General features: G+C 52.5%; 8 protein-coding genes across 8 annotated transcripts; 5 read left to right on the forward strand and 3 right to left on the reverse strand.

Moving 5' to 3' along the window:
- Positions 1-345: 345 nt before the first annotated feature.
- On the forward strand, positions 346-1793 carry INS49_013437 (uncharacterized protein; the record flags this gene model as incomplete). Its single annotated transcript, XM_043174136.1, has 2 exons — positions 346-462; positions 1542-1793. The coding sequence occupies 2 exons, from the start codon at positions 346-348 to the stop codon at positions 1791-1793; spliced, it is 369 nt and encodes a 122-aa protein (XP_043021081.1).
- Positions 1794-1820: 27 nt separating this feature from the next.
- INS49_013438 (uncharacterized protein) lies at positions 1821-2135 on the reverse strand (the record flags this gene model as incomplete). Its single annotated transcript, XM_043174137.1, has 1 exon — positions 1821-2135. The coding sequence occupies one exon, from the start codon at positions 2133-2135 to the stop codon at positions 1821-1823; it is 315 nt and encodes a 104-aa protein (XP_043021082.1).
- An 87-nt stretch (positions 2136-2222) lies between these two features.
- On the reverse strand, positions 2223-2857 carry INS49_013439 (uncharacterized protein; the record flags this gene model as incomplete). Its single annotated transcript, XM_043174138.1, has 2 exons — positions 2223-2748; positions 2832-2857. 2 exons carry the CDS (start codon positions 2855-2857, stop codon positions 2223-2225), a joined length of 552 nt encoding a protein of 183 aa, XP_043021083.1.
- A 1064-nt stretch (positions 2858-3921) lies between these two features.
- Positions 3922-5438, forward strand: INS49_013440 (uncharacterized protein; the record flags this gene model as incomplete). Its single annotated transcript, XM_043174139.1, has 3 exons — positions 3922-4006; positions 4076-4209; positions 4278-5438. 3 exons carry the CDS (start codon positions 3922-3924, stop codon positions 5436-5438), a joined length of 1380 nt encoding a protein of 459 aa, XP_043021084.1.
- Positions 5439-8158: 2720 nt separating this feature from the next.
- Positions 8159-8449, forward strand: INS49_013441 (uncharacterized protein; the record flags this gene model as incomplete). The annotated part of the gene is made up of 2 exons (XM_043174140.1): positions 8159-8172; positions 8227-8449. 2 exons carry the CDS (start codon positions 8159-8161, stop codon positions 8447-8449), a joined length of 237 nt encoding a protein of 78 aa, XP_043021085.1.
- A 4439-nt stretch (positions 8450-12888) lies between these two features.
- INS49_013442 (uncharacterized protein) lies at positions 12889-14114 on the forward strand (the record flags this gene model as incomplete). The annotated part of the gene is made up of 2 exons (XM_043174141.1): positions 12889-12925; positions 13906-14114. The coding sequence occupies 2 exons, from the start codon at positions 12889-12891 to the stop codon at positions 14112-14114; spliced, it is 246 nt and encodes an 81-aa protein (XP_043021086.1).
- A 6067-nt stretch (positions 14115-20181) lies between these two features.
- INS49_013443 (uncharacterized protein) lies at positions 20182-21351 on the reverse strand (the record flags this gene model as incomplete). Its single annotated transcript, XM_043174142.1, has 3 exons — positions 20182-20754; positions 20917-21075; positions 21139-21351. The coding sequence occupies 3 exons, from the start codon at positions 21349-21351 to the stop codon at positions 20182-20184; spliced, it is 945 nt and encodes a 314-aa protein (XP_043021087.1).
- An 816-nt stretch (positions 21352-22167) lies between these two features.
- Positions 22168-23481, forward strand: INS49_013444 (uncharacterized protein; the record flags this gene model as incomplete). Its single annotated transcript, XM_043174143.1, has 2 exons — positions 22168-22224; positions 22678-23481. 2 exons carry the CDS (start codon positions 22168-22170, stop codon positions 23479-23481), a joined length of 861 nt encoding a protein of 286 aa, XP_043021088.1.
- Between the last annotated feature and the right edge of the window lie 455 nt (positions 23482-23936).

Here is a 23936-nt window from a genome sequence, read left to right on the forward strand (position 1 = left end):
TAATTTCTTGTCCATGTGTGAATGGCCCGGGAATGGTGCCCAGATGAAAGTCGCACGTTATCAACGCCATGTTTCGTATTTCCGCCCTATGGCAAACGCGCAGAATTGTTACCGAGATGAGTAATATCCGAACGGGCGTACAACACTGACGCGCCTTTGTTAGTTCATCATGTTATGAGTTTTGCCTGATGATAGTTAAATGCCTACGCGTCACGCTCCAGATGCAGTTATTATAAGCTGGCCTGGGGATTCCTGCCCAGTCCAAGGCAGTCCAACTCGTACAGAAGAGCGGCGATACTTTGTTTCATTCCTTCATTCTAGATCAAACCTCCATTCTCAGCCGACATGATCCCTACTTTCGACATGCGGCTGCTACTGGCTCTCCTGACCTTCATCTTCTTCGCGGAGGCGGGTTTCATCCAGGTCTACAGCCCCTCAGGCCCCAAAGTTCGCCTCAAGGTCGTTTTCAACACCAATGAAGAGCGGTACCTAAAGAGAGATCGAGCGAACGCTCGGATAGTGACCACGACGAGTCAACAATCGGCTACCGTCTTCACATATGACACAGGTCCGCAGAACGCCGCCTTCTTCGAAGCTGATACAACGGCGCTCCCTTCAGGTTGGCAGCTATTGTGGTACGACAAGAGTCTTGAGGCAGATCTCTTTCATTCGGCGGAATCGTTCACCGTACTCAATCCACCTTCCAACTCCGGCCTTACACCTCTGCGCTGTACACCCCGAACAGCGGGAAGCAATACACTGATATGCCAACATGCGCGATTTACCATTGTATCATTTTGTATTGCGTCGCAATCTGATGGCTCCCTCTTGTCTCTCTACAACCCTGCCATCTACACCATTGATCAGGTCTGTGGGCCCGGTGGCACTGCAATCACATCCATCAAGCTTGAATACGTCGTCGATCCTGTTACTACGACGTCTAGCAGTAGCAGCAGCTCGTCATCCAGAAGCACCACCAGCAGCAGCAGCTTACCTACATCTTCCTCGGTGTACACTCCTGTGGGCCCCAGAATCCGTGTCAAGGCCATTACTGATACTAATACGGAGCTTTATTTGGAGCGTTCAACCTTGATCACGATAACCGACTATTTTACACCAACAAGTGATGCACAATTAGCAGCAGTCTTCACATACGACAAAGGCAGAACGGATTACCTCTTCCTACCTGTGACAACCTCCCCATCAGGATGGCGGCTGCTCTACTATGGCAAAGGCCCTAGCACATCTTGGATTCCTGCACAAGACTCTGCTAGTATACTGTCGTCTATACAGAGCAGTACTCAAATCAGAGGATGGGCCTGCACCACCTCAGTGGGAACGGATGAATTGGTTTGCGGAGACCAGACCAGTCCTCGAGGCTACTGTTTTCTTGGAGGCTCTCCCCGTCGGTTGTATACCTACCTCAAAACCTCGTCCCCATCTCCTTGCGGAACAAATAACATCACAATCACATCATTCAGACTTGAAAATGTCGACGTTGTTATAACAACCACTAGCAGCAGCAGTACTAGCAGTAGCAGCTCTTCCTCGTCGTCGAGCAGCAGCAGCAGCAGCAGCACGTCCAGCTCCAGTTCGACTACCGTCCCGCAAACCACAAGCAGCAGTTCATCCAGCTCCAGTTCGAGTACTTCCGTAAAGACTACAAGCAGCAGCCCTTCCAGATCCAGTTCGACTACCGTCCCGCAAACCACAAGCAGCAGTTCATCCAGCTCCGGCTCGAGTACGGCCCTAACAAGTGCCACCTCTCAATCGACATCTTCAGAGGGACCTAGGAGTACAAGTACCGGATCCGCATCTGATCAACCCACAAGTACCAGCTCTAAATCAACACATTCGGAAGAACTAAGGGTTATGAGTACCGAATCCACGTCTGGGAAGTCCTTGATTACTACTTCCGAATCATCGTCCGCAAAACCGACAAGTACCAGCTCCGTGTCAACCTCGTCTAAAGGGCCCACAGGTACCAGCGTCGAATCGATATCTTCGGAAGGACCAACGAGCACGAGCTCCCAATCCGCGTCACAAGCCACAGGCACGAGCTCTGGATCGACTTCGTCTGAACAGCCCACAAGTACAAGCTTCGAGTCCACGTCCTCCCAAGAGCCTACCACCATTAGGTCTCAATCGACATCTTCAGAAGGGCCAAGGAGTGCAAGCACCGAATCGACGTTTTCGGAAGTATCCACAAGTACGAGTGCTCGTTACACGTCTGAAATGCCCACGAGTACCAGTTCTGAATCATCGTCTTCGGAAGAATCAACAAGTTCAAGCTCCGAATCCGTGGCCGAAAGCATAGGCACGAGCTCCGAATCGGCTTCGGTTAAAGAACCTACGCGTACGAGCTCCCAACCAACGTCCTCTGAGCCAACGTCCTCTGAGCCGACGTCCTCTGAGCCAGCGTCCTCTGAGCCAATGTCCTCTAAGGAGCCCACCAGTACGAGTTCTGAGTCAAAATTTGCAGATTCTAGAAGTTCAAGCTCCCAGTCAACGTCATTCAAGTCAATGTTCTCCGAAGAGACTACCAGCAGTAGCACTGAGTTCGCGTCGACTGAAGGGCCCAGTAGGACGAGCTCTGAGTCAACATCTGTAGAGTCTAGAAGCACTAGCTCCGAGCCAACGTCCTCTGAAGAGCCAAAGAGCCTGAGAAGAAGCTCTGATTCAGCGTCTTCGGAAGAATCAACGAGTAGTCGCTCTACTTCCTCCTCATTCGCCACCAACAGCTCATTTCTTCCGGGTGGTCAAGCATCTACCAGCTCGGTAGTGCTTGAGGTTCCACTGACCTCCGAGTCATCCACCATCCAAGAGCCTACTTTATCGGCTCAGACTCTATCTCCATTCGGGGCATCTACAACAACAGGATCTTCTACGTCTTTGAGTTCGCCATCCTTGATTGTCCCCTCATTATCCGCAAGAACTCAGAGTACGGGGACCAGTCTCACGTCACAAAGTCGAACTATCGTCTCTGACAAGTCCACCCAGTCTTCTACATATTACACATTGGAATCGTCTACGACCTTGGATACTCGCCAATCTTCAAGCTGGGTTGAGTCGAAATCCTCATTTCAAACCTCACAGGGAGATCGGCAAACGTCTTCTTCGAGCGCTCAGCCTACACCCAATCCCGGGTCGCAAAGCTCAAGGGGAAACAGTGAAAGCTCTTCGTCAAGCCTACGTCATTCTACAGCCCAGCCTACATTGTCTGAAACCCAATATTCGTCTGAACGTGAATCCGGCTTTTCAGCTACGGAAAGAAGCTCAACCGTGTCTCTTGCAGCGGCATCAAGTACCCCACCAGATGAGTCGAGTTTGAATCCTACTTCAAATGACACGAGTAGCAGTCGCTCAAGTTTAAGTCAGGCTGTCACAACCCAGATCACAACGTCTAGTGAGATGCCCTTAGATACATCCAAGACGAGCCTTGTTTCAACACCCTCGAGCGCGGATCGTCCCAGCAACTCGCTATCCAGTATACCAATCGCAACCAGCTCGTCAAGCCTAGAACAGGCGTATACTTTATCGGCGTCAGGCAGCTCAAATTTGCCGATTGCCAATTCGCAAAGTCTCATGGGAACTACGAGTAGTGACCATGGCACTTCACGCCCGGGTGATATCGCGAGAACAAGTCAGCCTGTATCCTCCGGCGTGTCCTCAAATTCTAGCCAGACGCTTAACTCCGTTTCCTTTCCAATACTATCAAGCGCTTCGAGTTCTTCGTTGCCGTCTATTTTCAGCCAACAAACAGTCGCGACGCCTGCCAGCTTCAGCAGCTCAAGTCTTACCACACCACGGCTAGCCCCAACTCAAGTGACGAACACGTTTGTGAACAGCCTATCGACAGTTTCCCTGACGTCTCGTCAATCAAGCCAGTCGACCTCAGCTTTGCCTCCAGCTACTTCGGCCATGGAAACCATAGGAATCGAGATAATCTTTGTCGTACTAGTTTTTACGGTCTTGGAGCCCCGAGATTTATTGTATCGGAGACAAGGTGAGTCGACTTCGTATAGACCATTTCTTTTTTGGCATTGGCACTAAGTTGACTGATTGACGTTCACAGATGCAAATGAGCTTACCACACAGACTGTGAGTATCTTGCATCGGGACATTTATACCGCAGCTGTTCCAGGACAGCCCTACTACCCAGCTGTTATTGGCTACCCGGCACCAGGCGAGATGTTGACCGTCACAACTGTAAGGAAAATGTCTTCTATGATCTGTTCATGCACTGAAACTTGGACTGCATGATGCTGACAATCCAGGTTTCCACGCTCAACGCCCCTCCAGATCCAACCCCGAAGTTCACCTATCAGCTCTGCAGCGACTGTGCGCCGATATTTGTCATCCGGGCAGTACCCGGCTATATCCCTGGCGCATGCAACGGATGCATACTCGACGCGGTATTTGACCTGTCCAGTAGTACTTTGGACGTGTCAAGCAGCACCAGTACCGGGAGTGCTTCGAGCAGCACGGCTGGTCTCCTCGTCAGCTCCGTAGACGCTTCTTCAACCCTCATCCCAGGTCTCACAAGCTCCCAGTCTACAGGCTCCAGCTTCACAGTCACAAGCGCTTCGGGTCGAAGTGATGTTGTCGACGCCACCACGATGCCCGCCGCTAGTGGTGGTGGGTTGGTAACCGTCGTTACTGGCACTGAGACTCTGACCGAGACGATTACAAGCACGCTCTACCTTGCAGCTTCACCCGAAAATGGTGATCAATTTGGCAGGGTGGTCACCACATGCTACCCAGTGACGACGTGCTCTGAATTTACAGCCACGTTGACAATACCCCCGGAGTCATGCACGACCTACACTACCACGAATGAGGTCGATAACAAGGTTGAGACGTGCACCGAGCAGGTCCCATGGTGGACACCCTCTTTCCAGAGGCCAACGCAATCATCTGCTGCAGAATCTCAAGGTTCGGTAGCAAATACTCCGGGTTCTCCAAGCCCTCCAAGCCTAGATCCGGGGGCGGAAAATCTCGCAGAGCCAGACGCAGGAAACAATGCCCCGCCTCAGCCAGGGGACAAGATCTTCGCGTCTCCAGGAACGCGACCCAACAACCTAGCCACTCCTTATTCCAACGTATCTCAGTCCGGCGAGGAAGTCAATGACAATGGGCCAACGAGTGGAAACCCAGGGTTCATTGTCGAGCCGGCACAGTCACCAAAAGAACACGATTTCAGCCCAGGTGGCAAAAACATCGACCCCCAGAAACAAAGTCCCAGCTCTGTTCCAGATGCACCGTCTGGAGTAGCCATTGGAATTGGGGACACGACTTCTGATGCAAGTGACGAGCGAGCTGGCAGTGGTACTACCCCTGCAGTGGCTCAAGCGATTGGTTGCAGGGCGAGAAGGACGACTGCGACAGAAGCATTGCTTGTTGTTGTCGGGATTACTTTGCTTCTGGTGTATCTATAGAAAAATGTGTGGTAAAAACTACATCTCTCTAGCAGCGATTGGAATACATTCCCTCCACAATGCTGACAAACTCATACGAGCGTCACCGAATCGTCCTCCAATCAAGTTGGGCTCTTGCCGCAAGCGTATGCAGGTGTAGATGGATTATCCTTGCGCACGGGACGTCCGACCGCGCCGTTGTTGTTGGGCGGGAATCGTGGTGGAGCATCCCACTCCGGGCGACAATGGCTCTGTCAAATCGCTTATTGGTATCAAACGTGGCAGAATGAGACGCAGAAAGGACGCAATTGAAAAACCTGTTACGTAGCCGGGAAGGCAAGGCAAGGCAAGGTTTGAGCTCCTTCTTGTCGTGGACGAGACCCACAAAGACCTTCACCGGTCAGATTTAGGACCGACCCGGAGATGCACATGATGGAAAGAGGCATGCGTTCAGCTATATGCAGCAGACCCGAAACGGAAGTTTACGTACGCGCTCCGCGGATATTCATGCTCCATGCCCATGTCTCAAAGCACTGGAGGAGCATTGGGGCAAGAACAGCATCTCCTCGTTCAGCTCTGGGACGGGTCCGTGTTACCTGTCACATCCGGGTACAAACCTCGGCTATCGGGCCAGGGAAAACATGTTTTCCCTGCGCTGACGACATGCGAAGTGTCGTGGGGGAGCAATGAGCTTCATTTTGATGCCTGCAGCATCGCGATTGTGTGCAGATCACTACGCTATCATGCATGCATCGTGGTGTCCTGTCCATTGGCCAAGTATCAGTGTAGAAACCCTCCGCAATCTGGTGTTACTGTGTAGCTCACCGCTCGGCGGCTGCTTCGCACGCGTTCTGGCAGGTAGTGCGACGATAGTACGGTTGCCAGGTTTTATTTGCCCGCGTCGCCCACGAGCCCGAAGCGCCGAAAGTCCCCATTCAACCTGCTACACAAGTCAGACGAGCTTCCAAGGCACGCCAGAGAAAAAGGACAACATCCTGCGAGGCTAAGAGCGGATCCGCGGACAAGCCAAGCCACTTCTATCCGCTGACAGAAGTGCCGATTTCACGACGCTACGGTGAAGAAAGCCACCCCGAGCACGACAGCGGTCCGAAGTGCATAGGCGCATGCAGAGTTGTGAGACAGGGACCCTCGTTCAGCCCTTCGTACGGGTGCCGGTGAAGAAACAATCCTGGCCTTGTGTCACCCATACTTTCTTCGCTAAAGTTTCTCCGACACCCGCCCATGTCATTTCTCGCAAAGCTGGACCGAACGGTGGCTAGCCTCAACACGGGTCCCCGCAGGATCGTAGCGAGGAACATTTCACTTAATTTCGAAGCCGTGCAAGGCACAGCTTCCTGGGTATTGCGACCAACAGGCCGTCGGCTAAGGACCTGTCGATGTTCACGCCTGAGGTACAACGGCACGTGCTCGCAATTCCACCGGCAACCCAAGCCTTATTTGTGAGACATTTAGATCTAATGATGGTGTGACGCATTGCTTGTCAATCTTGGGGCCCTAGCTGTCGGAATCTTAGTATTCAATCGTTCGCGTCTCACCGCCCCTCAACCGCCTTTTTGGAGACAGCCTTGTATAACCCGGAAAGAAAAAAGGGCCCGAGACATTGGGGTCACATCCCCGGGCTTTACAGTTGTAATTGGTCGTGTAGGACGCGGTCACCTTTGAATCTATCAAGCCCTCTGCATCGCGGCACACTTGATGCACTGCCATGCATGTCTTTTCTGGCAGTGTTCGACCAGATCTTCAATGAGCTCAGCCGAATGACCTTGGATCTACAGATTGCTCTCCATCGAACCTTGCCTAGGAAAGATCGACACATTCAATGGAGTGGGGTTTTTTGTTGTTTCTTACGTTGTCGGATAAGGAGCATCAAAAAAGTTGATGCATCATTTCAACATGTGGGCACCATGTTGGTATCGTGAACCGAACATGCCCCCTCAGCCAGCCATCTGAAGCACTTTTTAAGCGAAAGCTGAGAAACTAACAAGGATTTAGACGAGAGAACTGCTGACAGATTGACTACTGGCTGGAGTTTTGAGGCCTGATCGGCTAAGCGAGCTGAAGAATCCATCTTGCGAATCAAGGTGGATTCCATCCTTATTTCCGGTAGCAAGGCAACCCGCCCGGGCAATACGCACGTGGCAAGACAATCCCAACGATGCTAGCCATGCAGGTGATCCTGCCATCCATGCGCCTTACCCAAAGTCGCCTACCCAGCCGGGAGATAACCGAGCATCTCGGACAGACTGGGCTGAATCGATGCCCAAAGGAAAAGTGGATTTGGACCTGAGACAGGACAACCTGTTGACAGGCACTTCCTGGTCCCGCGGTAACAAGAATAGACATGGCTTGCTTCTTGCAAAATTTTGGTGTAGGGAGTCGGCCAAGAACAACTTTGCTTGGGATGTACAGATGGCTGTCACCGGTGTGGATGCAGACGTCCCAATACTGCTGCCAAAGACAGAATTGGGATGCTCAGCGAGCCGTCGTGGGGTACGCCATCAGCTACCCCCACGCCGGTTCGTCAACAGTCGAGGAGGTATAAGAAACTGCGAGAGTCCACGGCGACTTTACATTGCTCGCTGATGGGTTCGAATCATCTCTGCTCAGCCGACAATCTCATAGGACAGCTCAAGGCAGTCCTCTCAATCTGATCCCTTCTTCCATGAATCGTTATTAAAAACCAGGACCAAGAACAGGATTTTGCCTGTCACCTGTGTATCATGATCATGGACGGGTATGTGACCCAATCCTGCAATTTCCTCTGACAGCGCGCTGAAACCCGACAAAGCAAGGCACCTTCGTCCAACGCCTCTCGTATTGGCACCTCCACGTCGCAGACCCACGATCTTGCTTCAACACGTACACAAAGCTTTGTCCAAGAGCCCCCTCAGAATGGCAACACCCTTGCAACACTGCCGTACCAAACCACCAACGTGGATGCCAGACGCCGAGAGATGAAGGTGAAGATGATGGATTATATAGCCGGCTTCGACGACGACTTCCATCGATAGAGATCAAATTGCAGTGGGTCGAGACATGATCCATTTCAAACGCGGGTTTGTTCGGGACTGGTGATATTTCAATGGCGTCGATGCTAGCATCAGATCTGGACCGGAAGGCGAAGTTGTAAATAGAAGAGTATTCGGCGCAATCAGCTTTTTTCGATCCGATAGATCTGCAAGAATATGGATTCACTCAACACCGGACACCCAGCCCAGTCTTGTTCTATTATTCGTAATAGTCATCGTAGTCTCATCCCTTATCCTTGATCTACTAGTACATCTGCCATTTTCGCCCAGTGAACTTCTTTCAATGGAAACCTTTGCTTACTGGGACCGAATCTCGGTGATAATCCTGCAAGAGTGGTCATCAGATGAGTTGGTAATTGGGTTGTCCCAAAACTATATGGTCATTAGAGCGAGTATGACTAGCGACTAACTATGCCAAGGACGTCGTCCACGACTTCACTATCGGTCTCCTCCAAGTCGAGATGGCCTGTAATCCGTTCGGACCGAAGCCGGACCCATTGGTTGGTAGCAAGGAATGGCCAGAGTAAAGTGACATACTGGCTCTTCCCAGTTCTACGGCAGTCTCATACACATATCACTCCAATGGTCAGCTCACGTTCCTCTCGCCATGCCAGTCTGCGAGAAATTTGACTTGCGGCACGCCGAGCGCGAGGGGGCTCTCGGTGTTTCCACCTGCTATCCGCCATGCCAAAGTCATCATCCCAATGCGTGGCACACTTTCCAACTCTAAACTACATGCTCACGATGTGGACCCACCAGCCAATCGTGAATCTTGAGTAATTGCTCAAAGTGAGGGGGAAAAGAAAAGGCATTTCATTGGACCACTTTCATGATAACTTGATCTGAAAGTGGTGTTACCATGGGCTGCTGAAGGCACCAAAATTCAAAGAAAGGACGTTAGACTCCCAGGTGAAATGCTTTGAAATTGAGCGAATATTACCAACCAAAACGTAATTTCGACCCGAAGGATCTCAAGACCCGATTCCTATTCCACGAAACTCCGGTCGCAACTCAGATGAGAAGCTGATTGATTCTGTTACACCAAGCGGGGTTGTACAACGAGCTCCTCAGCGATTTTCCCTAGGCGCAAGATCGACTAGCCTAACCCGGCCAAAGCCGGCCAAGGTACATCGGCCAGGCTGCATGGGAGCTATCCTTTTGAACGCCTGTTTGTAGCCGTCCTCTGAACTGTACAACAACAGGGCGTGGTGCCTGTTGCAGTTCGGCGACGCTGCCATGCGTAATAGCAACCCCCGTGTCTCTGTGAAGCCACCCCATCATCCTTGTCAGGGCCAAGCAAAGCCCCGACCTCACCCTGCGGGTGCGACCGAGCCGGAACGGCACATGACGGTGCCGCTAGCTCGTCACGCACAGCCGTGGCCGAGCTCTCCGCAGTCACTGCAAAGGAAAGGAGTCGGAAATTACCGAAGAAAGGCAGAAGTTACCTTTACCGGCTTCCGCTTTCGCTGTCACTCCTACATGAACGCACAGGGATAAGACAGTCGGATGCATCACCCGGTGCCCGTTCCTTGGTCTCGAGCCCAGTCGTGTGGCACGACAGGCGGCACAGGTCCAGGGGACTCGCTATAGGAAACGCCGGCACCTGTGGCCATTAGATGATGGACCAAGATGTGAGACAGACCATTTCTAGTCTGTTTTTTTTTTTTGGCAGCCTACACGCCGTCCTGGCCCGGGTGGGGCTGCGCACCAACCCGCGCTCACATCTCGTCATAGTGCTGGGTGACAGACCGAAACCTAGCCGTTGACAGGTCTCGGGGAGCCAGCCGGCCCCCTCGGAACCAAGGCCACGCATATTGTTCATGAAATCGTGTCTCCGATCTGGTTACACAGATCTCGTATCACACTCGGCTTTTTGCTTGTTCCAAGTGGATACCTCTCCCAGCAGCCGGTCAAGTTTGCTTATCAACCGGAGGAAAAAGCAAAGGCTTCGCTAAGGGAGCCAATAGTTCAGGATTGTTCTGTGATCGGCCTCGCGAGCACATGCCAATCCGGAACCGTTCGATAATTCTGCCGCCCGGTTCGTCTCTGGCTGGAAACGTGCGCAAGGCCCGCAAGGAAAAAAGAAAGACAAGAGATCCTCCATCGCTTTCTGAGATCCTATGAGACAGGTCATTTTTCCAGTCATCTTTGGTCTGTCAGAGCACGGCCCTTCTGATCCAAGACAATTTGGATGGCCGGCATTCGTTGACGATTCTCATGCTGATCGTGTGAGATCACGCTGCATACAATGTAGACAACTATCTTTCCCCAATTGATCTGACTTGTCACAAGACGAGCGGTTCACACAAAATTTGTCTCGCGGCTATCGCGGAATCACCAGCAACGATCCGCGCATGGTGCATAAATCGCGGGCTAGATTCGGCCATCAGGCGAGGCTGCGGCCAATCACACAGTGTGATCCCTGCATGGATGCGACTAGCGTCTCAGCCTCGTGTAAGTGCGGAGGAGCCGAGTCGCATCAAGCCCAGGTCTCATGCGCCGTACGACTCGAGAAAAGCCACCGTGATCTGCCACGCGATGAAAAGGCGATGACGCAGGAACATTTCAGGAGCATGGAGCCAATTCAATTCGATGCACGAATCCCAATCCCTGGAAGCGAGTGGTCTGTGCTGGCTTGTGGCCTCCCTGCAGAGAGAACTCCTCTGCCTGCTTCGCCCCGGGTTCTGGAAGTCGCCATAAGACAGGACTCATCTCGATCGTTCATCAAATTATTGGCCTGGCTTTGCCTGCTGGCGAGGAGGGCGACCCTCAGCTGCAGTTGCCTGTGCGGGCCTGCATTATCGCCTGGGCCGTCGGATGACCAAGAAGTGCACATTTCTGCCCCTGAGATACACCACGCTAACCCTGAAGCTCGAATCAGCCGATACAGAGGGCATCCCAGTCCATTCACGGACAGCAGCCGGCCGTTGCATTCTGTCGACTTTGGTATGCAAGATGAGGCCAGTGAGTCATTGCCGTGGACGAGGCAAGCGACATCAACTAAGCCCTGGCCGGCCTGTCCAGCTGGGGCGGAAATTGCGTGCCTCCTTGGCAATCTCCTTCATCAATGATGTTGCTGCGGAGACGTGGCATGCGGTTGCACAACATGATTAGGTGCAGTGCAGTCGTAGCAAGAGAGCAGACCTGCTACCGTGGCCGGACTGCCTACAATCGACCGGAATGGGTCACCGAGAGATAATCCACGTCGCTTTTGGTTCCAAAGACGTGAAATAGAGTCCTCGTTTTGCTTTTCCCCAACACTGACGGAAATGAGGCGAGCCATGATTCCGCCGGCATCATGGCCGAAACCACCACCCATTCGCTTCTGCTGCGCCGCAACTGCTGCATGTCGGCCGCAATCCGGAGCCTAGACCTTTGTAATTCGTACAGCTTGGTCCAGGCTGGACCATGCAGCTTGTGCCATCGGTCGCTCTCTTAATCTTGCAGACCATCAAGTCTGTTCGTTGATCTTTTCGGCTCTGCCAGCCGCCACTATCTTGAACGGGCAGATGTTAAGCATCCCCGACCACCCGAGATTGGACCTCGCGGATCTGGTCTATCTGTTGATACTTGAGCTAGTACTGAAAACGTATCTTAATCATAATGTTCCGAATAGCGAGAGGGGACGTTAAAAGCGTGCCTGCTTCACCACAAACACTTGCTGCAGCCGATTGGCACGCACACAGCCTGTGCGACCAACCTCCTCTTCCCACGCAACAGACCTGGTGTCGGATTTAACGCGCGAGAATGCGTGGGGGCAAAGAACGGACAAGGCTGTCCAGTCAGCCCATCCAACGGCGCCGATTCGCCTGACCACAATGCCTTGCCCCAGCGCGTCTTTGCCTTGAACGTGGATAGAGCACAAGGACAATGGTCAGTAGAAGGGGGAGATCGCAGGTCATCGGCGAGTCAGCTCTTTGTTCCACCTGAGACATCGAGGTGTCCGCGTCAGCTGCCAGCTGCATCTAGGCGCGGGTGGCTGCGGCGTTGTTGGCGCCATCGGCCGGTGAGCCCGCACTCGACAGCCACACCTGCGCAGCTTTCTCAACCACAAGAACCTCCCCCCTGTGGGGGAAAAGCCATCTGCTGCCCGCAATGCAAGGCCCGACATTTAAACGGGCCCTTTCCGTCATTTGGGTTGAAAATCTCTTCAGCACGGGTTGCTGCACGATCTTGCAATGCATGTCTTGACGCATCCTCACAACCAACCATGTCGGTCACACGCGTTCTTCGGTGTACCCCCAAGTGGTTTCGAAAGTGCAGGATATGGTTTCCGGGGCTGTCTATCACCGTTCAACGAGGGAGGGGCCCGACTTCGACCGGGCATCCCTGCTCATCACAAATCCCCGTGTGGCTGTCTCTGATGACATTCGAGCGGTACAAATTTGCCGAAGGATCGCTGCAGCTGTGGAAGTCACAGTATGATCCCAGTCGTGGACGGAGGCCGGGAGGATCAAGGTCAGTGTCATGAAAAGAGGAGAGGCGACGATGAGGGGCGCAACGTAGACCACGTAGAGCATCTATCGGGGCACCGCAGTGTAGCCCCGAGGCTATGTTCTTGGCTCCACCGCCCTCTTCCTCCAACTCCCACCTGCCAGCCCCTGAGACAGTGCCCATGCATGCGTTTCTTGTCTCAGTCCCTTTGCGTGGCCGTTTTTATTTAACACGCGCTTGCCTGTTTCTGTCTCGGTTGTTTCCCTTTCGGTCGATGTACCCCACGCTGAGTTTGGTTCGATCTTCGGCAGGCGTCATGACACGAAAATCATCCCTCCTCGATAGGATGATAGAGTAGCACAAAGAAGCAAGGCCCTCGAGGCTTTCTCCACAGGTGCTTTGACTCGATCTACAGCATCTGATGTGTCGAACTGTCAGATGTCAGATCTGAGATGTCGTAAACGGCCGGCTAGGAAAGTTCGCAGCGTCCCCTAGGCGTTCCTTCAAATTCGTACGACAGGACTCGACAGGGAAGGGGGCTTTTCCACCTCGAGACAGCTCACCAAACTGCTGTCCAGTGACATTGGAGAGGCGGCCATGGCGGACCACGTTGTTCGAGGTCTTCATTGGTCGGGTTCAATGCTCAGTTCGGCCTGTCTTGCGGTTTCCTGAGAAAAAGCAAGCAAGCAACGGAATACCCTGCAACAACGTGGGTTGGGCATTCACGACGGAGCCGTAGTCCGGCCAAGAGTGAACGAGGAAATCGAGATTGACAGGAAAGACTCTGCTGTATAAAGATCTGTTCCTCTCCGTCGAACTCTTCTTCCTCCTGCGAGTCCAGGAAAACTGCACCGACGCCTCAATTGGGTGCATTACGTTGATCTATCATACATTCTCAACGCAAGACAAGAGAGAGACAACGGCAGTGTGACCATGCAAAGGTTCGCCCCCATCACTCCGCTGGAAACGGCTGGCGGTGCAGGTGCTGACCACGAGCAGAGCAGAACCGTCTCAGACCCGCGTCGACTCGGCAGCAAAAAGCGGCGCCCTCCCGTCCGACCGCCTAGAAGCCTTCCTCCGAGAGCCCGCCAGAGAGGGCAATATCCTCATCATACTACCGGACTGCACGCCCAGCGTCAAGATCAACCGCAAGGAGAAGAGGGTCTCAGTGCGTGAGAAGGTCAGGGCCTTTGATCAGCAATACCGACAGTAGCGCTGAGAGGCGGAGGTTAGGTGCTTTCTGGTACGTCCCCATCTGCCCACTTGGTGCTGTCACACAGTTTTCCCCGAAGCCCCCGAAATCCCCCCAGTCCCCGTCATTCCTCCATTTAATCGGATCGCTGACAAGGACTCAGTTGAAAAGGGTCCGTCACGAATGTTGCGCTTGTATAATCTTGTAAGCTAGAGTAGAGAGAATATGATGTTTTCGCCTGCACTACCAAAGTGTACATGCTTTCCTCGACAAAAACCCTCTCTACAATTGTGAGCCGTGGACGTGATCTGCCCCTGGATACCACTCTATCTAGAATATGTCGTTGAATCACATCTTGCTCGAGATTCAAGTCTCTGAATCCGATAGTCTTCATGAACTTGATGTGTGGGCGCTGTGAGGCCGCCACCCCACGTTTGATGACCAGTCTGGTCTTCCCTCGTCCTCTGGTTGTCCTACTGTCAGCTGACTGACGTTTGTCATCTCTCGCCTCGTGACACCTTATATCTGCTCCTGCGAATGTCAATGCCAGGCGCGAGTGGACTGGCTGGTGTCCCGGCTGACAGTGTTGCACAGGAGCGGGGTTCAATGGCAAGCAAAATCCTCAGCTCGTTGGAGAATCCCTCAATATACCGAAGCAGACAGCGAGGCTCCCAGATGGCCGGAGGAAGTCCGGAGAGGTCGGCACCGAATTTCACCCGTTGACCAAGTACGTGTCAGGAATGGTTGCGCACGAGTCTGAGAGCGCGGTTCGTCCAAAATGTATTCTGCACATTTGACACTTGACCGGTCTAGCAGTGTAGCCCTGTCTTAGAAGACCTCCTAAATTTACCAGCGGGACTAAGAAACTATCCACAGGGTGAACAACGGGGACGATGTCTCCCTTCTATGATGTCGCACAGCAGAATCCCGCTAATTTCTCGTTCGCCAATGACGGACTCTATCAAGAGCTGTCATACCTAATTTCAAGGCTGCCTAGGCCGCCGTTGCCAACCTCGCCGAGCACCCCACCTCTTCGCACTGGCAGTAGGGTCTAGGCCCAAGATGCTGTTGCACATTGCTGTTATCTCGTGTGACACGTTCAGGTACCAACGGCGGCACACCTCATCATGGCTAGGCCGACAGCAAATTCTGATGAAACAGAGATCCATAATTCCGAGGTAAAACAGAGATGCAAATACATTGGAAGAGGCCGACTCGAATGATGAATCCCCCTCGTTCGTCCACAACAAAAGATTCACTCGGTTGGGATTCTTTGATATCGCATCAGGATGGAGCCCTGGAGCCGCATGAACAGTGAGCGGCATCTGGCCCAGGTCGAAGCCAATAGGAGCGGCCGGGTCTTCCCCGACCCCTGCATTCGGGTACAGTACACGGCTTGCGTAGGATTAAGGTTTAAGCAGCGACCCCATCAGGAAGGTGATCGAGTGGCTAGGAGTGAATATGCCTGCTGCTGAAGCAATGGACTAGGGTCCCCCGAAGGATCCATTGCAATAGTGGGTCTATATCCGGTGTGTGTGGCGCGAGATGATCTCAACACATTCTGACAGGAGGGTAATCAAGCCGCATGCCTGTGTCACTTTCATCTACGTGAACCTGGCCAGTTACTGCAATCCCAACAAAACGAGAGCCCTGGAAATCAGGATTCCGCCACGCTTCGAGGTAATGGCCCTACGCACGACGAATACGGCTCTACGCGAGTGGCATCCAGCACCTATTAATCACTGCACATTCGTGAATTGTGGCCAGAATCAAACAGAGATCACCTGGGTTTCATGACCAGTCACCAATGCGCATGTCAGGCATGACATTGTTTGATTTTGAGAAGGCAATTTTTGATTTATTGTGACCCTTGAGGGCAAATCAGTCGCGGTTGAAGTGTTGGTGCCTAGCTATCATGAGATTTGCTGCCCAGATAGGTTTGTTCCACGCGGCGGCTTTTCGCGGTTGTGAATGCAGGGAGAATGTGGTGATGAGTCCCAACGAATACGTGCCCCCACCTCTTAGCGCGAAAAATATCATCGACCTGTTCTACCTCGTTGGCAGGTTTTGCCGGTTTGAAAATAGCATTTCCTGTCCGCCCAGCGCGGCTGTGACAGGTGACCAATCACACACGATGACTGCGGAGCACTGGCCAGTGGGCGAAGGCTCAGCCTCGTCTAAGTCATTGGACCCGAACCCGGCCCTCGCCTCTGCTTTGAATTAGGCAGGTCTGCATAACTAGCGCCGCATAACCGAATCCGACACTTGCGGCATGTCGTCCGTAGCCTGTGGCGGGGGACGGGTAGACCGTCTCCTAGGGAATGAAGCTCAAGTGTGGGAACAAGCGTGCTGGCAACGCTGGCCGTTGGAGTAAGGATTGGACGAACGAGATACTTTACCGAGGCCGTTATATCATCCTTTCAAGGCGGAAAATGAAAGACAGGTTCTCTGTTTTCCAGGAGGATCTCATTGGTGGCAGGAACTGATGATGGGGCAAGCCCGCTTGGGTAGAGCAGAGATTTGCCGAGCTGCTCAAGAAATGACCACCTCACATACGGGCTCAAATAGTGCTAAGATGATTTTAACGCAGGAGAGATTAACAGGACTTTATCGATAAATATTTAATGACTATAAACCTGCAGGGAACGGTCGGGCGTCTCTTGGTGGACAATGCTGGGAAGAAGGGCAGAGTCGTGTTCCTAAGGCGAGACAGGTGAAGCAGGGTTCATGCCGTGTCCGCGGGCATACGAGAGACCCCCAAATTGGCCCGGCGCGAACCCCGGCGAACCACGCATGCTTACCTCACGCGGCTCTTCAGGCAAACTAGGCTAGAACAAACGCCCCAAGGCAGACCGCTCGATTTTGACGTATGGCACTTCGGTTCCTCCCAGGCGCCATCCGGCTGAAACATACACTGGGAATCCCACGTGGATCTCATGCAGACGCGACGCTAAACGGTCAGCCAACTTGACTGGGGGTTGGTTTCAATCCTTTTTTCTGACACAACCAGTCATTGCACTCCCGACTATTTACTTTTTATTTTACAGATGTCCTGCCTTGACAATAGTTCGGTTGATCTTTCCTCTATCTGTCGTTTCTGCAGCGAACCGCTCAGATCAATGGGTGAACCTGTGAGCGCTGAGCTTCGTTGTGTTTCCCCAAGCTGACTTGAGGTCTGTCGAGATGGGACGCAGGCGACATCTTCCAAACTGCGAAAAAGGATATAAGATCACATCGCCCAACTCAATGCGTGGAAATGTTCTCGTCAAACTCAATCTCGCCATCTATGTCTATAAACGACCTTTGAGTAAAATCAGCGCCAGCAGCATCTTTGTTTAAGCTTCTCCCCCTCCCCCCTCCTTGCAGTGCTTCTACCCCTGTTCGTTCGCGCACCAACGCCATCATCAGGACCGTGTTTTGCACACCACACAACAACCCTGATAGGACAATGGACCGGTATGATGCAGCCCAAATGTTCTCGACGCCCCCATGCTAAGACAGGCCTGTCATAGAAGCACCCCAAACGATAACAGTGGCGGAAAGCCCCAGAACCAAGCCCTCTCCTCACTTCGAACCCAGCCCTTTCTCAAGGAGCCATCCCGTGACGGAAACACCATCGTCATGCTACCGGACCAGACTGGTGACGAGAAAGCCAGGCGTGAACAGCAAACTGCCAGCATCGCTACCAAAATTGCATCCTTCGATCAGAAGTTTGGACGATGAAGACAGTGGGCCTGATCCTGGAGCGATCTCCGATCGCTATTGACCGGATTAAGGCCCTCACTTGACGTTCTTTCACCTTGAATCTCGAGCTGGCTCGTGCACGCATGGGCAAGGGACCCGGCGGTTGGTTCACACGGTGTTGTTCTCGGAAGTCGCAGTCACATTCTTGGGCTTCTTTTACACTCAAGATGTTACCTACTTGTATTCTATTAATTCTACGGTGTGTTTTGGGTGGACTTTTGGATACCAAGGTTTATGGCCACATTGTTGATCCATGCTCCCATTCATTTCGAACTCTGCAACAATAAGAACATTGATTCCCTCTAGCGGTTCGGACTGTGTTCGTCCCTTCAACCAGGTCTGATCTGTGCTTGCCAAAACTTTGTGCCCGTGTGACCAAGGAGAGTGTGTAGCCATGCTGCCAAGAATAGGGATCATAATTTCGCTTCTGCAAGCATGGTCACCCGCAGTGGCTGGCAATTGCTCGTGATCTAGAACATATCACCATCCACAATGATCAGAAGTCACTTGTGACGATGTGCTCGCGGACCTTCAAGTCGCTTTATCGGAGGTCCCCATTCAAGCAGGTGGGAGTTTCCAGTCTGGTTCGGCTGCAATGGAGTTGTCTCAGCGGCCAATAGAATTTGGATGGGCTCATGGACACCAGTTTCGATGCCAATCCAAGGGCAGTTCCCCAGCAGGTGGAAGGTATTCGTGTTTTTGGCAACGAGTTCATTTTCTTCAAAACACCATACCGGCCTTTTCAGGATGGCGCAAGCAGCAACATGCTCCTTGACGTGACACTGCCTCGAGGGTTCCGGGCATTCGGGCCGTGCATGTGTGCATGTGTAACGGGAACGCAGGGAAGGAATACTCGAGAGCGTTTTGCTTTTCAAGAAAGGGACTGTAGGCTTTTGCAGTTACCTAATTTGACCCACCGGCATGCTCAGACACACGCTAGTCGAGTTTCCCATCACGGTCGCGTGCAGAAGGTTGGGTTGGACGAAACAAATAGCCGCCATCTGCTGCAGGTAAGATGCCAGACTGCTTGCTCAGCTACACTCAGGAGGCTTGCCGGGTCCGCCCGACTGGATGGCACCAGGGAGTGACTCGGCCTTACTCCCAGACCAGCAGCAGCCATCCGCTGCGTGGCGCGTACGTTGGTGAAACGGCGCTTTTGCATGTGCATATGTGTAGCCGCACTACTTTCAGCCACGCCAGGGTGATGTGAATCTGAACATTGCCGTCCCTAGAGGGGCGCCAAGTACCGTCCAAGTCCCAGCCCGAAGACAAGAGCGCGGTCGGCGACTCCAGACCGGTGGTTTTCCTTAGCACTACAACGTTACAAATTGTGGCCCGAAAATCCCTTCCCACCGGTCGAGCCCAACAGGCGCAAGATTTAGCTGAGCTGAATCTCGGAGTTTTTACATGGGATGATCAATTTCCCACAACCTTGAGAGGAGCCGGCGAGACCTTCGTGGCCAAGCGATGCCCCATCAAAGACTGACTGATTGGGACGTACCTGCATCGGGGTTACACAGCTGACATCAGCCTATGCACGAAGAAAGTGGGTGGAGGGAGCGTGAGCACGGTGAGGTCGATTTGATCATATTTCCACGACAGAGAGATGTGCTTGTGAAATGTGATCATCTCAAACCTGTCAAATTTGCTTGTGCTCCACACATCTGCAAGGTGCATGGGGTGATTCGGGAACGCACATGCATGCCTGCAGTTGGCCGCTCCGGGCTGCCCAGGTCGTTGACATTGTAGATCAGTATCCACGGTAGGCCTCTATTGTCTTGTTGTTTGGGTCTGTGCGGGGCTTGTCTCTCTTGACAGTTGACCGTCATATTGCCTCTCGTCACATCATAGCCAGTGTGATCGTCGAGAGGCGGTGGTTGCGACTTATTGTGAGTCAGTGTCACGGCATGTGAGCACCGTTCTCCCAATATAAGCGCTTTGACCTACTTTGGTCGCAGACTGGGTTCTATATTGTGCTGTTTCTGGCGTACTACTTGATTCCACCGGGGATGGAAACACCCTCTGAGGCTTAGCTCACGCCGAACCATGGTTCTGCCGCTTGGCTCAGCTTTCGACTTATCATGACAACTGTACCAATTACTGCTCATCTGACCCCATCCCGCTGAGATCTACGGAAGTCAAGACATGAACTCGTGCAGCTAGAATTGGAAGCATGTGTTCATATTCCGAATTACGGCCTTGTTTGGCTATTGTGCTAGACGTGCATGCGAAAGGAACGCAGCAATATGAGCTGTACAGACCTCAATATGGGATCTCTCACGTAGCCAAAGGATGACTGGGATTTGATCCACAAGAGTAGCAGGGACCACGGAGGCTTGCATACCTAAGCAAAAGACGGTACACTGTTGCTCGAGCTGATCACCGTGCTCATGATTTCCAGATAGTCCACCAACACATCGTCATCCTTATGCAGATCCTGCTGCACCCAGATGGATTGGATGGTATCCTTCACCCCCTGGATACTCCTTATACGAGTGTCCCTTTGCGTCCTCTCAATCAAGTTGATGATGGCGACCCTCTGCTCATCTTTATGTGCCTCGCAGGCGAGGATCAACAGTGGGAAGAAATGCTCACAGCTACAGTACTGGATGGGCCCCGAAAACGCCGCATCGATCAAGGGGTCGAGATTGGCCGCTGGCTCCCATGGACTCTGCGAGGCCCGCACGAGATAAATCTGTGTCGCCATCTGGTACAGTTCCACTGCAAACGTAGCATCCGGATCTGACTCAGCCGAGTTCGATTTGACGGGCACTTTCTTGATTCTCCTCTCCATATCTTTGAGGTGGTCTTGATACTCTCCATCGTTGCTTTTGGGGTCTCGAGGATCAATCAGTGTGTCGCTGATCTCGGAAAGCAGGTTCAATATTGCAAACGTAGGATTGACGGATGGCATGTTCTAGAAGAAAAAAGCATTAGTGGAGAGCTATAAACAGGCGCATCTAGAAATTTTACACACCGGCCTATATCTTGTCAACGACGGAGAACGAATACTTCGCGTTGTGGGACAATTGCCGACTGGGGTTGTCGGGACCAACGACTTGTGACGCCAATGATGTACGGTGAAGCGAGAAATTGTTTCGTGGTATTGGACCCAGTTGATCAGGTGGCCAGTGTCGCTCTCGTAGGGTTGATCTTTGAGCTGAGTCGCTTGGATCGTGTCCATGGCTCCCCACGTGTGCAAGAGCCACTCGCCCGACGCATCCGATGGATGTAGTATCTGATCGTGATGATTAGGCAAAGTTTCTGTCTTTCTAAATACTGAAAATTCCCCAAAGCTCACCTCGAAAGACCCCAGAAGCATAGACGCAGCCACATGTTGGGCGGCTTGTGCCAAGACCAGCGGCTCATCCGTCACCGCAGCAGACAGGAACTGAAGTGCCTGTATCTTCAGTTGTACGGCATGCTCGTTGATCCCATAGCGGTGGAGTGAGGAAAAAGCTAGCAACGCGTAGAAAAGAGCAAGCGCCGAGACAGCGTCTTGTGCCAGGGCCATGCTTAGGAGTGTGTCCCGGATCTGACAGGGCCGTTGACCAAACATAACCAAGGAGAGATGGGCAAAATTTTGAACTGGCACGTTTGTCAACTGTGAAATCTGATACGAACCAACAAAGTCACGCATTGGGATGTGTGGTCTGCAGCTTACAGTGGTGGACTAGGTCCATATGCTTCACTTGTTGTTGAGGCTGCCTCCACAATCGTGACATGGGTCGAAGTGGAAGAGAGGGCTGTCTCTGTCCTGAGAGATATCCATATACTTCCATGTCTTGCCACGTCGTGTTGACGAAGAAGACATCGCTGGAACTTTGCCCTGACTGAGACACCAGCACCGGCAGCGCGTTAGTCCCGGTCATTGCCCGTCTCTTGTCATCCTCTCTGGGCCACGAGAGCCGCAACTCATAACCCTCACAGTCCCGCTGGGCTCGGGCACACTTTCTGCACGTCGGCCGGCCACCATCGCATTGAATCTTACGAGCTGGACAGGCGCTGTTAGAAGCCCCCTCCCGAGGTTCACACTGCCGAACGTGAGACTACTAACCTGCACACGTCCAGCAACCTTTTCGGGCCTTCATCGTGGCGGCGGATGACTCGGCATCATTTGAGTCCGACGCAGTGGATTCCGCCAGCCAACATTGGCAATCATGGAGAGAGTGATGCGTTTGTCGGGTCTGAAGAGGTCGGAGAAAGTTGCTTTCGATGGATCGCTGACGTTTCCATTCTAAATACTCTTGCGAGGCAGCTAAGCCCAGTCGCTTTTGTCAGCTCACCCTAAATCCTTCCGAGATGCACTAGTCTGCCAAAGGATCCCTGAATGTTTCCCATCTATCCCGAGCCCCACGCGAAGCAACTTTTATCGAGCCTAAGAGATGTAAGTGTCTCCGCGCTTAACCTTTTTGAGCCACAATGCTTACTTCGGACCTCCCGTTCCCCCGTCGCCTTGTGCCACCGAAGACAAATGCTAGGCGCCAACAGATCATCAGCATACGTGGATTTGTGTTGAATTATGAATCAAATGGAAATCCGGTTGATCCTAAGGCAGATTACAACGGCTTCGAACTGAATATAAATTGCGTGCTTCCTGCTCTGTTCTGTGGGAATCAAATCTAGGAGTTCGTCAGTCTCATCCCGATCTACTCCTTGGATCTGCACACAAGCTACATCGTTGCAATTTGTCTGCAAATCATATCCAGCATGTCCACCTACCTAGTCACTCAAGCCACCGGCCAGCAAAGCCGCTGGGTGATCTCGCACCTCCTCGCAGCGGGTTCCAAAAATTCATGCGGTCGTACGAGACCTTCAAAAAGTCCCGCCAATTCTGCAGGACCCAAACATCACTCTGTTCCAGGGGGAATCCAAGAATTTTGAAGACATCCTCAAAGCAGCACAAGGATGCAAGGGAGTCTTCCTCAACACATTTCCCTACCCAGGACTAGAGGCCCTGCAGGCCAAGACTGTTGTCGACGCCAGCCAGAAGGCAGGCGTTGAAACCATTGTTGTAGCCACGACCCATGGCACAGCCAACAAGGGAATGTGGGATGACGACGCGACCAAGGAAATCAACCTCCACCAGTATTTCTCCTCCAAGGCAACAGTCGAAGAGATCGTTCGAGCGAGCGGATTCCAAGCTTACACCATCCTCCGGCCGGCAGTCATCCACACCGACTTCTTCGTGCCAGGCTGCTATGGGAACTTCCCTCGGCTTCCGACCCACGGGGAGCTGGACCACCTCCTCGAGGACGGTGCAAAGGTCCCTTGGACCGATGCAAACGACGTCGGCAAGTACGCGGCAGCAGCTCTACTGGACCCGGCCAATTTCGCCGGCCAGGAGATCGACCTCGGCAACGAGCTCCTCACTATCGAACAAGTGCGCGACATCCTCACCCAAGCCAGCGGCAGACAAGTTAAGGCGACGAAGCACACTCAGAAAGAGGTGGAGGAGATGGGAATCAGTGTCTTTGGGCAGGCGTTCCACCTCATGTCCAATATCAAGGATCTCACCTGGACTACGGCCCGCGCCAGAGAGGTCCAGGAAAAGTTCGGGATTCCGTTTACTTCACTTGAGGCGGCGGTGCAGAGGGACAGGGCTCTCCTCTTGGAATGTCTGCCAGACGCATTCCCTTGCTGATGGGTCGTTGTCATTGGTCATCGTCGTTGTGGGAGATCCCGCGGTGGACTTATGATAGTTGCGTGTTGAGTGGACAGGGCCGCTCGTTTAGTATGGTCCGACTTAGAATGAATAGCTCTTATATAGTCTGAATCGTTTCTTTAGCCAGAACCATATGTCAGTGCGTGTCATGTATACTCAGCCGATTGCTATTCCTACGAACAGTATATTGTGAGAACATAGTCCATACAGACATTGTCTAGTGACAGACTCTCCATTCGAAGCAAGTTTTAAAGTCCTCAAGCGAGTGGATTGAATATATCTTGGGCCATTTAGTCTTTATATGAGCCAGAGCGGTCATCTTTACCAACAGGAAAAGCTCCACAGAATCTTTCTTTCATCTGAGCCAAGTAGCGTAGTTCAAGTTGATATGGCGCCAATTTAATTTAATAGCACATTAAGATGGGAATTAATGA

Source organism: Diaporthe citri, assembly GCF_014595645.1.
Source record: "Diaporthe citri strain NFHF-8-4 chromosome Unknown scaffold_7, whole genome shotgun sequence".
NCBI lineage: Eukaryota > Fungi > Ascomycota > Sordariomycetes > Diaporthales > Diaporthaceae > Diaporthe > Diaporthe citri.